The sequence below is a fragment of the Gallus gallus genome, chromosome Z (assembly GCF_016699485.2).
Source record: "Gallus gallus isolate bGalGal1 chromosome Z, bGalGal1.mat.broiler.GRCg7b, whole genome shotgun sequence".
Lineage (NCBI taxonomy): Eukaryota > Metazoa > Chordata > Aves > Galliformes > Phasianidae > Gallus > Gallus gallus.
The window spans coordinates 62,868,973-62,891,565 of record NC_052572.1 but is presented as its reverse complement, the minus strand read 5'-3'; the positions used below and the strand labels follow the sequence as shown (position 1 = coordinate 62,891,565).

The 22,593-nt window shown below is 42.1% G+C and overlaps 1 protein-coding gene across 2 annotated transcripts in view; it reads right to left on the bottom strand.

The window, feature by feature from the left end:
* Nucleotides 1-19,857, bottom strand: part of EDIL3 (EGF like repeats and discoidin domains 3) — a 276,166-nt gene extending 256,309 nt beyond the window's left edge. For both annotated transcript variants that reach the window (XM_424906.8, XM_004949448.5), the window contains exon 1: nt 19,777-19,857. In XM_424906.8, the coding sequence (XP_424906.3) occupies nt 19,777-19,843 (67 nt within the window). In that variant the 5' untranslated portion in view covers nt 19,844-19,857. The remainder of the gene's footprint in view (nt 1-19,776) is intronic.
* Nucleotides 19,858-22,593: the final 2,736 nt, after the last annotated feature.

Genomic DNA, 22,593 nt, shown 5'->3' with positions numbered 1-22,593 from the left:
TGTTTAAGATGGTGTTACTATTACCTACATGGTTCTCTTTTCCCTTTGACTACCTTACTTTGATCTACCCTAGTCTATCATTTTGATGATTCTGCCCTGCTCAGGTTTTTCTGTTGGAACAGTCGCTGACTAAAATTGTGCCAGATAATTTAAATCCTCTTGTGGCATTACTGGTGAAAGGAAACACATAATTCCCACTTCAGATAGCCACAGAACTGTACATACAGGATATTATTGAGTTCATAAGTCCCTATTGAACAGCAGCCAAAAATCCAGTTTCCATTCAAAGAAACAGAAGGGGGAAATGAATGGGTGCTCATGTACAAACCTAAGAAGAAATATATGCATTTGTCTATAGGATTCAATACACTGGTTTTCATTATTTTGTTAGGCTTCTATTACTTACCACCGTACTTGAAATACCTTGATAATCATGAACACCCAACTGAGCAACCAGATTTCCGATAACTACCCACAATATCCAGGAAATACCCAATTCTTACAGCTCATCTAATATAAGCATTCTTTCTTCGTTCTCTGCCTTTTATGAAGATCAACAACTTCAACTGTTGCAAAAAAATACGTGTTATACGTATTTGTTTCCTTCTGAAGATAGTTACAGAAGTCTGGAATTTCATTTGCTTCAGGAAGTTCTTCTATTATATTACTCAGTGGTTTTAATTGGAAATTTTAAGCTGATTCACTCTATACATCCAATTATTTTCAAATGAAAAATGCATGCAATTCTAGTGCAGAAAATTACTATTTCTGTTTAACCGGAGCCTGTAATCAGTATGATTTACTTCCTTACTCTTAAAAACTTCAGTACTTCAGAAGCTAATGACAGAAATAGGAAATAGCTTAAATGTAGCTCTAGCATAGCTGTCAACAATGGACTATATTTAAAACCTCTGATTTTGAAGCACCTGCATTTGAAACCTGTTGGTCTTGGTAACCAGGAAACAATCCCTTTATGTACAGAACTCAAAACCATCCTTTTTGAAAATTGGATTTAATAACTTTGGCTACTGGGGAAAACAAACAAACAAACAAACAATAAGCAACAGAAATTCAAAAGAAACAGGAGAAATCATTTGTTCGCATTTGTCAAAGGTTACACTCCTCTCTTCTTCATTCAAGTACACTGTTTCACTAATTTTACTGAAATTCTTATGAACGCTTTCCTTATTTTTCCCCAACCAAGCCATGGGAACACAGTACGATTACTGAAGTTGAGGGAAGCAAACAAAACCAAAAGAGCATGACAGTTCAATAGAACTGTCTATTTTCAGGTTAGCGTGAGAAGGATGCTGCATCTACATATGCTCTCATAACCTGCATAGATTCCTCCTTCCTGGCACCTTCTTTCTAATTATTTCATCTAGAAGGTCATTCCAGAGACCTTGGTGGAGCACAAGCTCCACCAAAAATGGGTGTAACCTACTCATATAGGCACTGGCAGTATCCTTCTAACATTAATAAACTTAGAACTATACAAGACCTCAAAGAGAGTTTGTTCCATCTTGCTCAATCACCACATTAAGCAGCTGTGGAACTCACCTGAACTGATTTAGAAATAAATAAATATTTTCTTAAGTTTGCTTTCACTATTAAAATAAGTTTTTATCATGCAAAAATTAAAATCCAGAAAGTTTATGACATGCCACAGCACTGCTCACATCCAATGCTAAATCAAAATACATCTGTGACCTCCTTTTATTAGAAGAGTGAAAAGCAAGTAAAGAAAAAAATACACACCTCAAGGGAAAACAACTCCAGCAGGAAATTTCCCAGGCAAAATGATACTAGTAAATACCATGTCTAGATACTTGAAATACTACTGATACAGTACAAGTTCATAATATTATCATACTCAAGCGCATCTTGCCATTACTACTTTATAGCTTCCTGTTCTACTTATCCAACCTATTCCAGTCTCTTTACTTCAGACTGCACTTTAACACAATATGTGTTCACTTTTTTAAAAAATTATTATCTATGAGCTAGATGGATGCTAACAAACTCTTAGTTTATATATGAGTATAAATGGCCATGGAAAGCGCTAGGAAAACATTACTTTCTTATGTGGACTAGTCATAATTCATGTAACAACCAAAGCTTTGCACAATTCGTGCTCATAAACGAAAACCAAGCAGCCTTCAATGTTCTGTTTATTGTGAAAAACCTAGCGCCAGCGCTTCAGCTGTTAGAAAAAGGGGTAGTTCAAAGATGCCTAAAAACCGCTTGCTTGCTTTCAAACAGAGGCAAACAGGGCTCCTTCTGAAAACAGCAACTGCTGACAGAAGGCAATGGAGACAAAAGCATAAATAGTCTTCATTACCTGTATTTCCACGGTTAATCTTCTCTTATTATGTGTAATCAACCACTTCTGAAAAGGTGTCTACCATTTTTTTTTCCAATAGGTCTGAATAAAAACATGAAACTATGCAAGATCGGTCTTCCACTTGTTTTATTCTCACAGTAAATAACGTCCACTGAAAATCTTCTAACAATCTGAGATTTTAAAAGCTTCATAGTAAGAAAAGACTGATGAGTTTCAATCAGATCTTCTTAACACTCTTACCCTAAAAAGCCAGGTAACAAAAGTACAAATCTTTCATCTGGTTGATTTCTAGCTACAGCTTACTGCCAGGTTTTTTCATCTTTAAAATAAAAGGAAACTTGATTTCACTGTTTTGTGACTAAGTTAATGTAGAGTTATTTGAATATGCAATCTCCTTTTTAGTTTGTGCAGAGTGGAGGCACAGTGTAAGAAGTTTTTCTCTTCCTCGGTGCTCCATTATTTTTAAGCATTAATTTACATAGCTTTTTTAATAGTATTTAAGCACAAGATATCTAAAGTGCTTTGAAAATGGGGGTTAGAGAAGAATACAACAACCCCACAGCATTGAGACAGAATGGCTAGAAAGCTTCATGGAAGAAAAGGATTCAGATGTGCTGGTTGATGCTTGGCTGAACATAAGCCAATCGTGTGCCCAGGTGGTCAAGAAGGCCAACTGCATCCTGGTTTGTATCAGAAATACTGCAGCCAACAGGACCAGAGAAATTATTGTCCTCCTGTACTCAGCTCCAGTGAGGTTGCAACTTGAGTACTGTGTTCACCCACTACAAGAAAGATACTGACCCCCTGAAGTGAGCCCAGAGAAGCACAACAAAGCGGTGAAGGGTCTCAAACACAAGCCTTATGAGGGATGGCTGAGGAAGCTGTAATTCCTTGGTCTGGAGAAGAGGCTCAGAGCAGACCTTCTTACTCTCTGCAACTACCTGAAAGGAGGCTGCAGTGAGGTAGGTTTCAGCCTCTCCTCCCAAGTAAAAGCAATAAGATGAGAGGCAATGGCCTCAAGTTGTGCCAGGGGAGGTTCAGATCAGATAATGGGAAGAACTACTTATCAGAAGGAGTGGTGAGGTATTAGAACAGGCTGCTCGGGGAGGTGATGGAGTCCCCACCCCTGGAGGTGTTGAAGGAAAGGGTAGATGCAGTACTTAGGGACATGGTTTAGTGATCAATATTGGTGGTAGGTGGATGGTTAGACTAGGTGATCTTAGAGGTCTTTTCCAACCTTAATGATTCTATCTAGTCAATCCAGATCCCATGGAGGCTTCCTATTTTCAGGCTAACACTTCCTACCAGCTTGTTACCTGCAAACTTACTCAGGTTGCACTGAGTTCCCTCATCCACATAATCAGTAGAGATATCAAACAGAACTGCTAAGTTGGACCTGAATAACTCTATGTAACACAATACCACATTTCTCTCTTTCTCTTGAAAGATGTTCCAGTACCTAATGAGTTGACTGAATCATTACACATGGCCATCTAAAAATTTCAGATACTGCCTAAGATAAATAATTTTCTGAAAGTAAGTACAATTAAATCATCGATCAGATCACTTTTTTTTTTTTTTAAAGTTGATGATACAGGCATGATCAGCCTGCGAAAGTTATCCAACTTTTCAGTGTTGTTTAATATAATACCATTTGTACTGACAGTGTGTTTTTTGGCCACAAATACCTAACACCTCGGTCTTCATGACCTAAATCTGAAATGGTCTCCATTGACTGCATGACTCTGTCCAAGGCTACAGTCCCCTAATTATTCAGATTAGTTTGGATAAATTCAGAGTATACCAGACTAAGGCACCTGGATTTCACTTCCTTGGATGGAGAGTATAAGGATCTCATACCTTCAACCCAGTACAGTGTAATTCCTGTATAGGCACATTGGTCTGGGAGCTCACTATTTCCCACATTCCTTAAATAGTGGAATCCTTTTGAATAACTGACTTCCCACCATACACTTTTTTCTTTAAAAAAAAAAGTCACTAGGGATTAAGACTCAAATGAATTTATTTTTTTTCATCAAAATCTCTACTACAAGTTCATCACCTCTTGTTTAAATTTCTATTTCATTCTGTCAGCTTAACTAACATGTAAACAGTAAACTGCTCCCTCAAAGTCTTCAGATACCTCCACTGCTTCGCTTTATGTGAATAATCTTCAATTACAAGTTTATACCGTACAAGCAAGAATACTGCAATACTGATTGTTTTCTTTGTTCACCATCTGATTCTAAAAAGGGAGAAATTGGGGATCATTGCTGGCTGACATTCTGCTGAATTTTTCCTTTAATTGCATCCTTAAGACACAGCCTTTCCAATCCACTGGCACAGCTAATTATCACAAGTTCTCATTTGCTTGAATTTGTATTGATTTGTCATCTTTCACTTGTGCTTTCAAAAATGGAATAGATTATGGCTTTCTGAATACTACTGTGGAGTATTATACAAGCATTTTGCTTTAACTAGATAATTACTCCGTTTTCTCACCTTTTCCTATCACATCTAACATATGTCACTACTCAGTATTTTCAAAGATCTTTGAAAGGATCTTTCCAACATATCATCTCTTACTCAGTAACGAGAAGCCTAGCTGAACCTTCCATGTATTCAAGAAGTCATCTCCAAATCAACTTGTGTTTCATTCTCTTCCACACTGCCCTTAAGCCTTGGAAAAATTTTTTTAATTTTTTTTTTTCCCCAGAAGTTCAACGAAGCTGCCTTTCATTTTCTCTGAACCAGTCCTTAAAACTCTCCTTGTCATACTATTGCACTCTTTAGACACAGCAGACTGGCACTATAGCCACTTTGACCACTGCTGTCTCATACTTCATTAAGCTACCACCTATGTTCTGCCAGCATTTTCTCTTATTTTTAGGCTGCAGTGTTTTGGTGTTCATTTCCTCATCCAGTTGGCTATACACAATGCAGTGCTGCCAGCTGATGCATCCCCAGAGACTGTGAGAGTAGAGATATTTAAAGCCAACAGTACAGATTTACTTAACAATGATCTTCAAAATCCAGCCATGAAAACTTGTACCATGTCACTGGCTCTACTGCAACGCAACACAACTTCTTGAAAAAACAGAAAAGTACTGCCTAGCCCAATTATCAACCATAACATTTGCAAAGCAATTTCATGCACTAGACTTGAAATTATAGTAACAACAGTACGGCAGTAGCACAACTGGAAATCAAGCCAATGGCTTGAAAATAAACCACGGTCATCTTATTACTGCAGCCAAATGCATTAAATAGGAGTAATAGAAATCAGCAACTCTTTTGTCAAAGATATTAAGCATTCTCCACGCATTATGCCACCAGTGCCATATCAGCATCACTGGCACCATTTCAGAATTGCAATGAAAAAGTTAACACTGGAAAGGACACCCTGAAATCGGGCCTCTCACAGTGGTACATTTGGCTGAGAGATATTCCTTGTAGTACTAGAGGAAGCTACAGGAATTTGAATATTGACACTGAATATAATTCTAGGTTGATGACTTTCGTGATAAACAGAAAAATGTTCACATCTCAGAATACATTTTCAGAATCCACAGCATTGCAAGATTGTGTCTTTTTTATTCTAAATGATACCGAGCACTCTCTACTTGCAGTGAAGGCAATCAAAGGCAATGAAAACTTTTTAGAATTGCTCAGCTTATTCAAGCTACATTTACTCATTTTTCAAGTAAGAGAAACATTTGATATGTAACTAAGAGAAACACAACACATGATTAATGGTCAGTAATCAGTACTGTGTAATTTGTGCACATTTTTTTCCTCTTATGCAGATTGCCATACTGATGATCTCTGTTTATACATAGCCTTTATTAATTAATCCGTTCAAGGAATCTTCTTTTACTGGCTAATTTGTTCAAAACTAATTCCGCGAAGCAGAGCCCCATGAACCAAAGAGCCTACAGCTTTTCTGAAAAATATAACTGTACTTCCCATTAGTTTTAAAGATCAGCTGCTTTATTTTACAAAATATCTAGCTTCTTACTTCAGCCAAGAAACAAGGAGGTTTTAAATTAGATAATTAATTATTAGAAAATGTCTGGTCTTTCCCCAGAGCATAACCAAAATGAATCACCAATTCAGTTCATTTTAATTTCTTCCCTTAACAATCATATCAGCAGAATTATTAAACTCTTTGCACGATCACTGAATCTTAAATCTGTAAATCTCATCATCTTAGCAGGAGGTTTCTGTCTAAGATCTTCTGTGCCAAATCCAGACTGCATTTAAAGCACAGACTTATAACTTCATTCCAATATCCTTGAAATAGATGTTCTTCTGTCACAATCCGGAAATTGGACATTTCCATCATAGGGAGGAAAATGTTCAAGGAGAATCTTTACTATGTACAGTCAACCATTTTTTTTCCATTTGTATTTCAAAAACAAACATAAAAGGAAGTTAATAATGAAAGTAAATCTTTGGATTGGGGTTCTTACTTCTAGTCCACCTAGCCACAAGACTACAAAGGGAAAACTGCAAAGCATAAAAAAAAAAAACCCACTGAAAATCACAGCTTGCTTCACATTGCTTAGACTACTGTATTAATGATACACAACAATTATAAAATAAGCGAGCAATCAAAAACAGAAAGAAAAAAAGTAACAGATGCACCCTGCAGCAGATCTTAAGATTTTATTTTTGGTAGTACACACATAAATCAACTCCAACCTCTACACAGAATGAAAAAAAAATAAAAATAAAAATTCAGTATTTTGCAGAAGGGTAGTTGTACAAAACTGTCTGAATCTCACATAACTGGTCAAAAGGGGTCTTGGAAGGGGCATGAGTCTTCACACTTGCCCTACAGCAAGGATCAAATTTAAAGAACAAATTTCTACTCTCCTACCATGTGCTATTATGTAGGGTCCATCTTCATTCTCCTTGATTTCCTTCCACATGCACTGGAGCTGCCATTGGACCCCAAGAATCTCCCAGGACTGAACTAGCCACAGTCCTGCAGTTTTTCCTTGCAGGACAGAGTCTTCAGCCCTGACCACTGCTGTGGTCTTCCCTGACCTTATATCTTAGCTTATCCAGGTCTTCCCTGAACTGGGTATCCCAAACAGACCACCTTATAACAGCTCTCCCTTCTTAGGGCAGCACTTTGCATTTGTCCCTTTTTTGGCTGCTGCTACCCCTTTCACCCAATCTGGCCTCTCTTGGTGGCAGCCCTGCCTTCAGGGGCATCCTGTGGCCATGCAAATTGTGTCACTCACACACTCAGTCAGAAAGCCCCACATGACCTCCTCCAGGCCATGGATAAAGATGTTAAATGAGTTACCAGACAGACCCCATCAACTCCTCAGTTGCTGTAAGCCAGTATCAACCACTGATCCCCAAGTCCTATCATCCAACCAACTTTTATCCAGGCAAATTATTATAGCCCAGATTGGATGTGGGAATAGCAATAGACCTGGCTGTGAAGGACCAAGGCAAAGGCAGCATTTAGTAACTCAGCTTTCTGTGCCCAGTTATCACTTGAACCACACAGCCATGACTCCAGACTTTCTTTGCCAGGCCTCCTGTCACTGGCTCCAGTCTTTGTGTACCAACCCCAACAGCCAAGATAACAGGTTCACATATGGTCGTGTCCATTCCTTGTCAGAGAATCTCCACTAAGCTCCTTCTTTTTCGTGGTACCTATAATTGCAAAGTCAGAGGTGGGGAAGAACGCTGAGATATATTCTATATTAATGCTGGCAAGCAAGCAACCCAGATTAAGAACCCCATATCAGACCATAAGGAAACTTGCACTAATTAGGGAACAAACATATCTAATGCAGTGCTGTCAGTTTTTCCACTCTGTTTTTGTCTAAGAGATGAGCCCAAACCAGAAAACATAATGCAACAAACCAAAATTTCAGAGGTTATAGTCCTCTAGTGAGCTCTACTGCAGCTCCTTCCCAAAGGGAAAACATAAAACCTGAAAATTTACTTATAATAACAGAAAAGCAAGCATACGTGATTTGAAGATTTAATTACTGGATTTGGACATGGAGAGACAGCTTGCAGTACAGACAGTGGTTCCGGCAAAGCTGCAGGCATTAATCTAGAGGAAGCTTTGGTGTAAAGTTATTCCACTGTATTCACAAGAGATACCCCAGGTTTGTCAAAACCAACAGCAGATACAAAAATCCAGATTCCTTAAAGAGTTAAATACGAAAAGCGACCTACTTCCAACATAAAATTTGGATTAATATCTATCAGACCTCTCGGTCTTTGAAGAACTGACTGAAAAATCAGAAATCCAGAAGCTGAGGTCAGTTCAACATTAGGAAAGGAAAAAGAAAAGAGAAGAGAAAATAAAAGAAACAATAAAATTCCAGTCCAGAGAAAAGAAGAAGCAGATTAATGCACAATAAAAATGCTAAATATGAAAAGCATTTTCAAATAACATTGTGTTTGACAAAGTGAAGCCTTTGCCTGAACTTTCTGCCCCAACTGTTCTGCAGTATCAGCTGATTCTAAGTCGTTGGCCATTCCAGCTTGTAACAGTGGTAATTTTTAGATCTAATAGAAAGCTTTCAGTGCATCAGGAGAGTTCCAGGAGAACGGAAAAAACTGCACGGAAAGCCTCAGTTCAAAGGAAGAAAGTAGGACCTCATAAAAGCCAGAGGCTTGAAGAAATAAAAAATCCAAGCAAACAAAAGAGAACTGCACCTCTTCTCACAAAAATAAACAAATAAATAAATAAAAATCTCTTTGCTCTGCCAGACAACAGCACAGTCAGTCTACAAATTCAGAGTAGTTAGTGATAAATAAACTAGGTCACTATACAGATACCAAGGATAAATATAGTCATTTCTAATGCAGGGAAGTGCTCCCAGAAAACGTTTGGAAGCCTGAGCTGGCTACACTGAATGCAGAAGGCAATTTTTTCTTTACAACTGTCACCACCATTATTGACAATTTGGTAAATACTGCAGAACATAAATACTGTATAAAGATCTGTCATGTGTTGGTGCTTACAGATAATTTTAGAATAAGCCAAAAGCTGCCACAAGAACAGCATGGTCATGCAGTAATGCTCCACCCCCCCCCCCCACAAGACATTCCTTTACAATTCACATCACTTAAGACAGACTGATCGCCTATGAGCTCTGACAGCACCATGTCAGCACATCTATGCAGCTCCGAGAACACCACCACTAACTCCATACAGACAATTTCTTCCAAGTCCTCACATTTAACAGGAAAATAAAGGCTGTACTATGCCTTAAAGAGTGTCAAGAGCAAATACTTTCCCTTTCCTCCCAGTCTGCAATAGGATGGCCCATGCATACAAGTATCTCAACCCATTCGTTGGTCAAGTATCAGTGCTCATATCCCTTTCTGGCCTTGGGGCTGCTCCTCAGAACCCAGCACCCAGGCACTGCCTATGAGGCTGAAGTACAGGATGATGCAGCATTATTGCATTGCTCAGGGAAGGTATGATCCAAAAGAAGTTAGTATTTTATTTTTAAACTGCATCGATTTAGAAGCATCTCCTATAAAGTCAATTTCAGCAGATATACACTATAGCTTGTAATCTACTAGAGCAGTAATTTTATGTCTTTTATGCTCTTCTCTTTCAAAGAACAGATGTAATATGTCTAAAATCTTCAGTAATTTTACTGCCATATCTTAACAGGAAAATGGGCAGAACAAAACTACACTTGCTCTGAAGCTGCTTTTTCTACAGAAAAATCTGTTCTGAGCTCCTATATCAAAGGCTTTTAAAAATTATTCCAACTGTTACAAAATACATGTACCACGCTGTAAACAGAATACGCATTTGCAATTTGAATTTTAAAAGCTTCTAACACCTCATTTTGAAAATGAAAAAGAAATGAGAATCTTTTGCATATGCAGTAATAAAGCAGGAACATGGAATAACACCAGCTGAGAGTTCTCCTGAAACAGCAATTTGAGAAGATTACCTGTTTGTGAAATCCCTGCAAGACTTTGGGTAAATATCACCAGCATGCGAACACCTCACATACACCACACTAAAATCCACGTGCAAGCAGCTGCAGTGCTTTTAGTGCAAGAGTTTACTCTATGGAGGACCTAACATCCTGGCTCTCAGCAGATTTAAGCTATCAAATCTCATTATTTCTCTTTGTGATAGACACCTTCCCATGTGATGCCTTGACCTTTGTTTTCAGACTCTGGGGACGCTCTTTGTGTCATACGGAAGGTGCACACTTCAATAGATGGGGAGAAAAAAATAAAAGCTTGGCGTGATATGAGACAAAAGATTGCTATGGAACGTATCATAAGAAGGTATCATATATCATAAGAAGCAGCAATATCTACCAGCCTAGAATTTTTCCAAGGTTTCCAGGGTGAAAGAATACCTCCCCAAATCTCCAAAAGCGAGAAAGAAGGAAGCTTCCCACGCTTCTTGTTACAATTCTTCAGATCAGAAAATGGTGCTGCTTTAGGAGAAAAACCCAGTTCAGAAAAATGTCTGACATTACATCTGAGTGATCTTTATTCCAGTTAACTTGGGGCACAGATTTGGGGTGTTCATCCTCCCCTTCTTTGCCTTAGTGGGAATTTAAAATTTTATCCTGATTTTTTTCCTCAAGGGTAACACCATAAACACAATCACTACTTGAAAAGAAAGCAATGGGTCTATTTTAGTTGTAGATTGCTTTCCATTGGAAACATATTAAAAATAAATCAAAACTTGTCTACTAGAACCCCGGGAAGAGACACGACTCCTCCACAGCTGGTGTGAAGCTGACAGAGGGGACGCTGCCTCATGAAATCGGGGCACCTCATCAAGTCACATACTCACTGAATACTCACAGAATCATAGAATCAGCGATGTGGGTTGAAAGGGATCTCAAAGATCATCGCGCTCCACCCCCCTGGCATTTGCAGGGCTGCCTCCCACCTGATGAAGCTGCCCAGGGCCCCACCCAACCTGGCCCTGAGTGCCTCCAGGGATGGGGGAACCCACAGCCCTCCGGGCAATGAGCTCCACACTCAGCATACACACACGCATATGAACTGCTAGCAAAATGAATAACCAAAATACTTTAGGTCAACATTTTGAAGAGTTTCTTAGAGTAACTGAAGCATGTTGTGGTTTTACTCATTTTGGCTGCTTCTCTCTCCCTGCTCAGCCTTTAGCCGAGCAGAGGAGCCAGAGCCACATCTGCTCACCAGCAGCTTTAAATCAATTTACTTGCTTAGAACAAGGGGAGAATTTGTCAGGAAGGCATCTCGTCCTGCCTGCTGCCTGTGGCCAGGGAGCGATCTTTATCCATAAACTAAATATTTGGTGTAAAATAATTAGGGAAGAAAAACACTGTAATCTGTCCTCATCAAATAACCTACCAGGGACATTTTTGTTAATTGGCACATAATTGGCCCCAGGACAGGGAGGTAGCAGGCAGATGCTTTGGTCCAGGAGGTGCAGGAGAAACACAGAATCTGCTCCTTTGCCTACAGCCACAATAATTCAATGCAAGCACACAGACAGAAACACAATGACTACTCATAAAGAGTACTCATAGGTCTGATTTTTGTATCTAGTTTCAACAGTAGAGGATGTATCAGTTGCTCCAAATGCAATGCCTCCTATTTGCCTCTATGGAAACTACAACAGATACACAGAGCAGAACAGCACCACTTATCAAGTAAATTGTCAGCTACAAAACACTGTTTTTCAACAGTCACCACCATTTTCACCACTATGAATAAGAGTCTGCATGCCATCCCTGATAAAATCTGCACCAGCGGAGGTGACCTGTGATGGTGTCTTCAATAGGAAAATGTTGCCCATGCAGTTCATCTTTTGTCACCCCAAACAGATGGAAGAAGGTGCCAAATCTGAGCTGTACAGTGGATGAGTAGGACGGTCCAGCCAAGACTGGCAATGTGCTCCACAGTCTTCAGACTGGTATTGGGCCTGGTGTTATCACATTGCCAGAGAAAGTTTGTCTTCTTCTCTAGCCAGACTCTGGAATTTTGAGTCTTCAGTTTAATCAGCAACACAATGTAGTGGTCAGAGTTGATCATTTGTCCAGGTTGCAGGAAATTCAGAAGGATCACTCCATCCCTATCCCAGAACACTGTACGCCACCTTACCCACTCAGGGCTGCATCTTTAACTTTGTCTTCTATGGGGAATTCACATGTCACTACTTCACAGAATGTTGTTTTGGCTCTGGCTCACAGTGGTGACTCCATGTCTCATCATCAGAAAGGATGTGATCCAGGAAACTGTCACCTTCAGTCTCGTATTGGTTCAATAAGTCCTGCCAAACTTGCACACAGTGTTCTTTCTGCTCCTGTGTGATCCCTCACGGGACCCACCTGGTACAAACTTTGCAATGTTCCAACGTTGCCACCATCATTTCCAACACAATGAAGCCAATATTCATCCCCATACACAGTTCCCTGGTTGTAATTCACCAATCTGCATGGAAGAGCTGATCAAGATGCTTTTCATTTTGTGCTGTGACAACTGTGCATGGGCACCTGGAATGTGGCTTGTCTTTCCCATTGCTGTCATCACTGCAGAAATGCAGGACCCATTGCCTCAGAGCACTCACATCCACTGGTTTGTCTCCATAAATGTTCAGCAAATGTAGATGAATGTCAATGAGCGCATTTTTTTTCCACATGGAGGAATTCAATGACACATCTTTGTTTCATACACATGTCAGAAGCCATACTGTCAGACTGCCCCTCTGCTGCCATCTGTCACATGGCGACAACATGTAACTGAATATTGGTGGGAAGGTTCAACCTCTACTGCCATACCACCAGCCTCCACCTCTGATGCCATGGGATGACATCATAAAATAGGATGCATTACTTTCAGAGCAGCCCTCCCTATACACATGGGCAGGAAGTAGCGTGGCATTTTATGCCTGGGGCAGAGGAACACGTGATCTTGTTTACGTTCTTGGAATGGTTTAAATTCACCTGCTTGGTACTGAAAAATGGACTTGGAGGGTAAGTTTGGAGAAGCATTTTTTTGTGGAAAAATACCAAAGTTGCCACTGAGAAAAGCATCTGTAGTTTTCCCTTGCAAAAACCTTGTGAGGGCACATCCAGTGTCCAACAGCACCATACCACTCGCTCCTCCCTCCCTCTTCCCACAGCTCTCCTTGCACCAGTAGCTCCTGCACTTTTGGCTGACCCTACCATAAGTAACCCAAGAAGCTGCACTGTCACTCTGCATAAGACCACCGCCAGTGTTGAAATTAGGGAAGCATCAGTGGTAAACAGCAACTAGTAGACTTTTACGCATAAGATTTCAGAGTTCTGGCTCAGAACATTGCTTTGATTTCTTCACCAAGCAGATTTCACCAGCAATGCAACACCTCTGAGACTACTACATTCCTGACTGTGCCCGACGTTACTTCAATCGCCTTCTTTTTTTTTTTTTTCTGATCTCTGGCTCTTCGCTGTGACTTCAGTAGCAGGCTGAGTTTGTGAGCAATATCCACCCTTCTGGGAGGAGTTAAGTGAAAGGAAAAACAAGAACTGTCATTTACAGGAACCATAGAGCATAAGCATACGCATACGTTTCAGGGTATGAAGACACTGCATTTCTGAAAGAAAACATGCAGCTGCACAAGTACTCCAGATTAAAGAGAGGCCTGGTGAAGGAAATCAAGAGGTTAGAATGGTATGGGCTTGATCGCACCTAAGGAAATTAAAGTTATTATTAAAGAGGTTGATCTCTATCCTGAAGGAGTGCCTACAACCAATGCATCATTTTAGATGAGGTCAGGAGGTAAACCATAAAAGAAACATCTAGGAAATTAGACAACAGCATCAATAGCAGAGAACTACTCCATCATTTTAGCTACTTTCCATGAGAATAGCACAAAATTTCCCCATCCACACTGTATGCCATTCACTGTATCAATCTAATTTTTCCTTAAAACCGTTCAAATAAATGGACGTTCAGAGGTTTTTTAAATAGTTATGGAACAGCATCTGAAAGCAATCAGCTACTAGATCTTTTTTTAACCTACAAAAGCCCTTGTAAGGCAGTGCTGTGCAATTCCTCACAGAAGTAAGGAACCTGACAAGTTACACAGCAAATGATATTTTCTCCATCTCTGTTTTGAAAACCTACGCTGCAAAGGGTACGGGTAAGGAAAAAAACAGTCTCAAAGCCCATGCCACTGTCTGAAAACATAATACTTAGCTAGAAAAATGAAAACTGGCAAACAGATTAAAGTGGTACGGCCTATGGGACTGTAATAGAGAATAATCAGAGAGCAAGCCTGGATTAAAGGGAATGCTTGCGTGCAATGATATCCAGCAGGGATAGAGGCTGCCGTGAACGCGCAGGATGCAGACACGAAGATGTAAATGTTAGAAATAAAATAAATCCATCCTCCTTTGTTTTCTGTTTTTCACACACGCCACTTATATAAGACTTATCCAAAAGTATTTCCTAAATTGTCTGTTGTAGCTTCGCTATTGTAGAAACCTACAGACATGAGTAATCACAGGGCAGAAATTACTGTTATTTACGCACTGCTGTCACAGCTCTCCATAATTATACAGGTTGACACAGCATCTTGACAGTGATAGGAAAAAACTAGTTTTTATCAAAATTCTGTCAGCCTCCCTACATAGAAGCATGGCAAATAAAATTACTGCAGCTAAAAATTGGCAAAGCAATTGTCTTTTTCTACTTTTTTCAGCTCTGTCAAAAAGTTACTGCTCAGAAGATAATCAAAGATACTCAAAGACGAAGAAGCCACAAAGGCCTGAACTGTAGTCTTTTCCTTACAGCAGGGCTATGCAAATAAACCTTGTATTGTTTAATACTGTAAAAAAATTATGAAAAGGAGAAAAAAAAAAGAGTTATAATGGGAGCGGGAAAGGAAGAAGGAAAGAAGGCTGAGAAAGTCTGGCTGTGCAAAAACAAAACTGGGACTCAGATTCAAACCTGCAGTCTGAAGCACTTCAAAACTGACACAGACCCATGCTGACCACACCTTTTGCTCACGCCTTTGCCTTCCCACTTGGACGGCAATGCTCCTGCCCCGGCTCCAAGCAAGGAAAGCAATCTCCCTGTGCCCGCTGCTGAGACTACAAAATCATGGTCTATTTCACTTCTCAGTTTTTTAAACTTAAAATAGAACACTCCCACTGAGATGGAAAGTAACACAGCTTGCTGATTAATAAAACAAAAAGGAAACGCAGAGCCATTATCACTGACACAGTGCACTGAACTTACACTCTCATCGGCTTTCTTATTACATCCCCGCTTCACACCCTTTATATGAAAAATGTGTGCAGGTCCTCCATTATATCACAGCAATTTCCAGGGTTCTTAAGTTTGTAAATCTTAAGGTACTTAGAATCCTTATTTAGTTTTGCATCTCCTTAGCGCATCCTTCATTTCCTAATGTGTCATCTGACCAAAAAGAATTAAACATACCTTCTCAGAGTGAAAGCATTTCTTAAAAAGTTAGAAGAAATTAATGTTGTTTTGATGCTCAGCCCATACTCTTTCTAACTTGAGGCAGCACGGCCTCAAGGTACCCAGACATCATTTGTAACGTGATGCAGATCATCCTCTAAGATTTCAGATATACTCCTGGCTCTGGAGCTCATCTAAGTTTGAAGTAAACAAATACATTTCAGAAAATAGAGAGAGCAGTAACACAGTGACTGCGATGAGATTCACAACATTTTAGATTGATACAGACTTACTCTGACTCTTGCAGTCCCCTAAACATCACTTTTCCAGGGCCAGGTTCCGTTGCCTTTACTTACAATTATGAGATATCTGGCTGCAAGTTTGTCAGCACTGCTGTGTTTTAAGTGCTGTACAAATAGCTAGCTCAAGGCACAAAAAAAACAGCCTCCTAATGCAAAGCTTTTGTCTTCTGAAATAACTTTCAAGGTGGATCATTGCCTTGATTTTCAACTGGATGGTAATTAGAAAAATGGGGGAGGGAGGGAAGATAACACAGCGATCCTTTTTGCTATGCTATCATTGAAACACAGCTTTGTATAAAATACATCCTCTGAAAAACGACATAAAGGATATAAGTAGGGCAGAGAAAGACGAAATTGGATACTTAATAAAAAAAACAACAACAAAACACACACACACACACACACACACACACACACACACACACACACAACTAATACCAGGAGGACTACTAATTCTAGTTATGAGATAGAATGGCTCGACATCAAATTCTGTCCTGGGCTGACCAGACACGCACTGGATGTGAAAGTGTATCTGCTATATATGCTTTCTGGAGGCTATATGAGCAGTCATGGAAAATCAATTTGAATACAAATGTAATTTGTTAAAAGAACAGTGAAAATCATTATGCAGGGTCATACTGTCAGCAGTTTGTACAGATGCAGATACTGTCCAAAGAAGCAAAGGTGTTCAGTAAAACAGAGGAATGCTGGCCTTTAATAGTGTTTGTGATCTTTTCAGTCCTTTGGTATAGCTACACGGGAACAAACCTACAGTTTACCTCTTGTGTTTCTCTGCAGCTTTACTCATTGCAGCTCATTCCAGCCACAGAAAGAGGCTATACATACACTTTTAAGACTCAGAAGGAGTGAAGGTACCACTGTAACAGAGAAAAGGCAACGTATCTGAAACAGTTCCTTGAAAGTTCAGAAATATTTTATCTCAGGCTCACAGAAGTCCCAAATTAAAGCAGAATGGGATCTGCTTAGTTTTGGCAACTCCGATATCATTTCTAGGCAAACCATACATAAAAATTCCACGTCAAGCAAAGTGAAAATACACAATACAATTTAAGGGCCAGCTCTGTGACAAAGATAACTTAAATAGCTAACTTTCAGGAGATCTCTTTGCAAAAGCAAACAATACGCAGGCTTGGAATATACTGATTTGCTCACAGCACCATCACCGTAGCTGATCGGCTTACCTCATTCCATGAGGTAAATCTGGGAACTAAGATAGCCATCAGTTCTAAATTATGTTTTCCTTCCATTTGATCCCAATCCTCGCTCACTGTTCTGAAACCTATAGGCAGTGCTGTGCTTATTTGTTCCAAAAAGATACGTGCTGGGACTAAGGAATTTCTGTAGATGAGATGCATTGAATCTCTTCAATCTGAAATCATCTCTTGTAGACTCTGCAGTCACTCTTGTAGTGACTGCCTGTCCACTGCACGGTGAAACATCGGATTTGCTCTTGCTGTGATGTGACTAAGGAGCAGCAACGAAGGCAAATGTAAACCTTCACAGCTGTTTGGAAATGAATACAAAAGAACACCCCTTGTTAAAAATGCACTAACATCTTCCTTGCAAGCTGTGGAGTAGAAGTCACAGCACCCTTGAAATCTCGTTTCATTGCACACATGCATATAAACACAACTCGGAAGAACAAATTCCTGTTACAGCGCATGAGATTCCTAATTTATCAGACCAGCCAAAAAGAGGAAAATTCCCATCTTCACCGAAAGACTCATCACCCGCCCCTCTCCCAGTTCTGCCTCCCCCGTTCATCAGAATGGAACGCTGTGTATACGTTCCTAACACCAAAAGCAAGAAATGCATTTAAGATGTTACGTATCAACAGAAAGTTGATCATCATCATTACTTTTCGGTGCTCCACTAAACAGAGTTTGTATTTTTCATCTGACAGTAGACTTGAAACATTGGTCAGCAATGAACTATGCGACCTAACTTTGATCTGCAGCTTGAATTCATCCCTCAGAGAAAGCAGGGAATAACTGGCCAAAGCACGGACGATTCTACCGTAAGTGTTCGTGATAGATCCATTATACTTCATTATCCAAATACGCTCATACTCAAAGGATGCACAGAAAGTTTTGTGCTGTTCAAAAACTGCTCTCCAAGGAGTTTGTTACTTACTATACTTATCATAACTTGAGAAGATCTATTAAAAGTTGTAACAGTGAGAAAAATTAACCCACTATGTCAGACTTGTCAAGCAGCATTTTATTCTGCTGCCTTTTTTTTTTTTTTTTTTTTTTTTTTAAGACTATAATTTTCTTCTGTTCCATTTTGAAAACCAAGGACAAACCTTTAGCTGAACAATTACAGCTTAAGCAATTGCAGAACAAATGGATTCTTTCTTCCTATTTCTCGTCTCTAGAAAATCTATCAAGTTCTCCCTGCTCTGAAGTTACTTAAAAACACTACTAGATCATAGACTCAAACGAGGAGACATCTCAGTCCTACAGAAGCCCAATGCAAAGTATTTACGGCATGTCTAGACTTCGGGCTTAAAAGACTTTAGGCATAAACCGCAGGTACAAGGACATATTGCATAAGCCATCGCATGCTCACTGCAACTGCGTGAATGTTATTGGATTTTGAGAAGCTACCGTGCTGAATAATTTAGGATCTAATAAAATATTCAATTTTACTGATACATGGGCTTCATTTTAAAATTAAAAAATAAAAAATAAAAATGTGAATAGCGGTGAGAACAGGTCCAAGTCATTGAAAACATCATGCTACTCATTAGGATAACACTTGTTCTATTAAGCTCGGAGAAAGCACAACCGGGACGAGACAAAGGTCTTCAGCCCCCCGAGGTTTGTTTGCCCTCCCCAGTGCTCAGCGCTCGGAAGGACAGAAACAGCCCCACAAGGGGGGTGAGTCCCTGCTTCCCGGCGGGTTCCCTCATCGCTGCTGAGGTACGTGGGGGGGCACGTATGGCATCTCGTCGTGGGGAGAGGGGGTCCAGTGGCGGCCACGGCTCCCGTCCTCCTCCCACCCTGCCCCACGCCGCTGCTAGCTGAGCTCCGGCAACTTTTTTTTTTCTTTTTTTCTATGAAAACGGAAAAGCCACGTAACCACCAGTGGTTATTTCCAATAATAATAAAGAGAACTGGGAAACCTCTAAAGTTGGCTTCTGGGACTTTTTTTCTTTCTTTCTTTCTTTTTTCTTTTTTTCCCAGCGGGGGAGGTACAAGAGACGGAGAAGGCACCGCTGGTGCTCCGTCTGGAGATGCCCTAGTTAAGGAGAGGCGGGTCGCCTGCCGAGCGCTGCTCAGCGCTGCCGCGGTGATGTACCCCCGGACGTGCCCGCGAACTGCTCCGCGCTGCACCGGGTACGCGGCTCCCAGCCCGATGGCTGGGGCGGAGAGGCAAGAAAAAAGAGACGTGGACAGCTCTGCGGGTATTATCAAACCTTCTCAGCAGCTCATCCGGATTAATCTCTCACGGTGGCTCTTCCCCCATGCAATAATTAAGCGTAGTTTCTAAACAGAACGTGCCGGAGGAGGGCTCGCTGGTCGGCTATTTGGAACGCAGGGAAGTATTTTATCTGTAAACGGCAGTAAGAGGGAAGCCGCGGCGGAGGCACCCCGCGACCCGCCCCCGGACCCCGCGCACTTGGGCTCCGACTTCGTGAGAGCCGCGACCCGACCCGTCCCCGTCCCTGCCGCTCACCTCGGGCGAGGCGCGGCGCCGCCAGGCTCCCGCAGAGCACCAGCCAGGCCAGCACCGCACGGCTCATCGTCCTCTTCTCCCGCGGCCGCGCCGCTACTACCGACGGAAAAGCAGCAGCAGAGCCTCCTCCTCCTTCTTCTTCTCCTCCTCCTCCTCCTCCTCCGCCTCCTCCTCCTCGAGATGCGAGAGGCGAGGCTGGTCCCTCCCGGCGCAGCCCCGGGCCGAGCGCTGCTCCCGCTGCCGCCGCCCTACCAGCAACGAGCAGCTGCCCCGCCGCGCCCGCCAGGTGCCGCCGCCGCGCCTCCAGCCTGGCCCACGCACCCGCCTCCGTCCCGCCGCTCTGCCCGCTCCGAGCGGCTCCCGAGGGGCGGTGCCGGCGGCGGGCGGTGCTGCCCGGCCGCGCCCCGACACCTGCTCCGCCCCCGCTGCGGCGGGGTGCGCGGTACCCCGGGACCGCGTCTGGGAACGGGCAAAGTTTGGTGTGGTTGGGGATCTCCGTTTTGCTGCTGCACCGCTTGGTCTTGTGCTGATGGCCCTCTTCCCGCGGAAGTCCCGCTGCCGGAGGTACAGAGGGAAAGGTGAAGGTCCTGCCTTCCCCCCCCTTTCAGTAGTGAAAGGGAGTTTCATCCTAAATCAGCGTCCTTCATTCCTTCCTCCCCCTGCCGTAGGCCGGGTGTCAGCCTGCTCCCGTACAGCAATCCCCGCAGGAAAGCAGAAGGTGGTGAATACACCGGCATGTACAGGATGGAGGGGGCAAAGGTCCTGTGTGGGACCACTGCCGGCAGCACGGGTGCTGCTTTTCCCGCCTGACATGTACAGGTAGAAGACAGAGCTAGGAGAGTAAGCACCGATAGCCCTGTGGAAGACAAAAGGCTCTTCATATATTTTATATTTGTATTTTGCGTCACCTCTAGTGAAAGAGCCCATGTTAGTGCTGAATTAAACGTTAATGTAGTTGCGGAGTGAGAAGAATGCACTTGACAGCATCAACCTGATGCATGTGACAAGGAGACGCCGCGGAACGACCCCGCTAAGTCATTCCGCCTGGTGGCTACCATCGCACCGCAGCCTCCAACTTCTCCTCCTTACAAGCCCTTTGTCTGCGTCTAAGTGCTGGTAAGTGGCAGGGTGACAGCTCTTCCCTAAAGCTCTGGTTTTACTTCTGAGCCTGCAATTAAATGCGTTTTTCTCTGACACTGGAGGTATTTCAGCTCCAACACACCGTAGTGTAAGGACAGAATTACAAGGGTCAGGGTTGTTTTTTTTTTTGCCCACTTCACCCAGCACAGAGGTGCGAAGCTCCACGGCGCGCTGCAAAATTACCCAGCAGGTTAGGGCAGCTAAAGAGGAAAAAATTCCTCCCTCCGCTAACGAAGCCTGCAGTAGCAGAGAGATTAGCACGGGCTTTCTTCCAGCGTATCTCCGGACAAACAGCAGCTGGTAGCATTCACCAAAACTTTTCCTGTGTCTTCTGTGCAGGTGCCTCACACACCTCTTCGTGCCCCGAGGTTGCATCTACTTAAGCGACTGCGATGTTAGTCGGTGTGCCAGAGATCTCCCTGCAGAACTCCCGTCTGGGGGGAGAAAACAAGCAAGCAAACAAACAAACAAACAAACAAAAACCTTATTTTTCTCCTGGAGAGCTGCTTTTCTATCAGTGCGGAGATAGGGGATGTTTAGGAAGCCTTTACAAAGCTTCTGATATTGATGCATCGTTTCTCCACAACGGTGCTAATTTTACAGTTTATCTCTGTTTTACAACCAAGAACCCAGCTGTCATAATTACAAGCCAAGCTGCACTTTAGCTGCTGTGGCAGCCCAGCATGCCTGCACCCCCAAGTGGCTGGCTTGCCTTTTTTATTATTTATTATTTTTCCTGTGGCAGTAATCCCATGACGCAGCCCTTTTGCTTCCCCAATTAGGATAAATCTAAAGGGCCTAACTACATTTGGTACTGGGAAGCCTTCTTCCACAGAGAGCCTGTGACTACCAGCTGACTAAAATGACACAGAAACAGCTTCTTCAAAGCAAGGCATTGTTTATTCAGCCAAAAGCAACGAAACAACAAAAGGCTTTTATGTTTAGTTCTTACCTAAAGTGCAATGCCTGTTTGTTTGCAGATTTTGAATAAGTTTCATTCGGCAGCATCTCTCTGTCCCCTCTCTTCAGACGACCAGACCACTCTCATATCCTTCTCACTGCCCTTTGCAGCCTGGCTCCATCCAAAGGCTGCTCTCTGCCGCTTGCTGCGCTGTGTTGTTTTTCAGGAGGGATCCCGACTCGGGGATGCTGCAGGAGCTCCCCTGCATGGAGCGCCTTCACTCCAGTCCGATTGTATTTCTGAGCACAGGGTAATGCGAGGCTCAGCTCGGTACAACGAGGGGCTCTGAGGTACAGGCTGATCCTTCATCCTGACTCAAGTGCAGTGATTATTTGCAGTAGGTCTCCTTAATTCACATTTTCCAACATATTCAAGCCAAACCTTTTTACTGTGGTAATGAGAGTTTTACCTCAAGATGCTGTGCTGTTATTAAGCAATGCAGCACGCTCGTGTGCTCCATCACCAGCACTGTGCTTGAGGTCTCTGCAACTGCCTTGAGTGACCACCTCCTGACCTGGCCTGGTTGAAGGACAGGTTGGTGTGGTGGGTTTGTGTTGTTTGTTGAACACACCTTTATTGAACTAATGGCCTCACCTAACAGTGAGAGGACATGCCTTCTGCTATGGTAAGGTTAACATAGCTTTCACACAGGGCGCAAGACTTGGAGAGTTTTCTTCCCAGATTTCAGATGACAATTTTGAAAGCTAGCTTTCCCT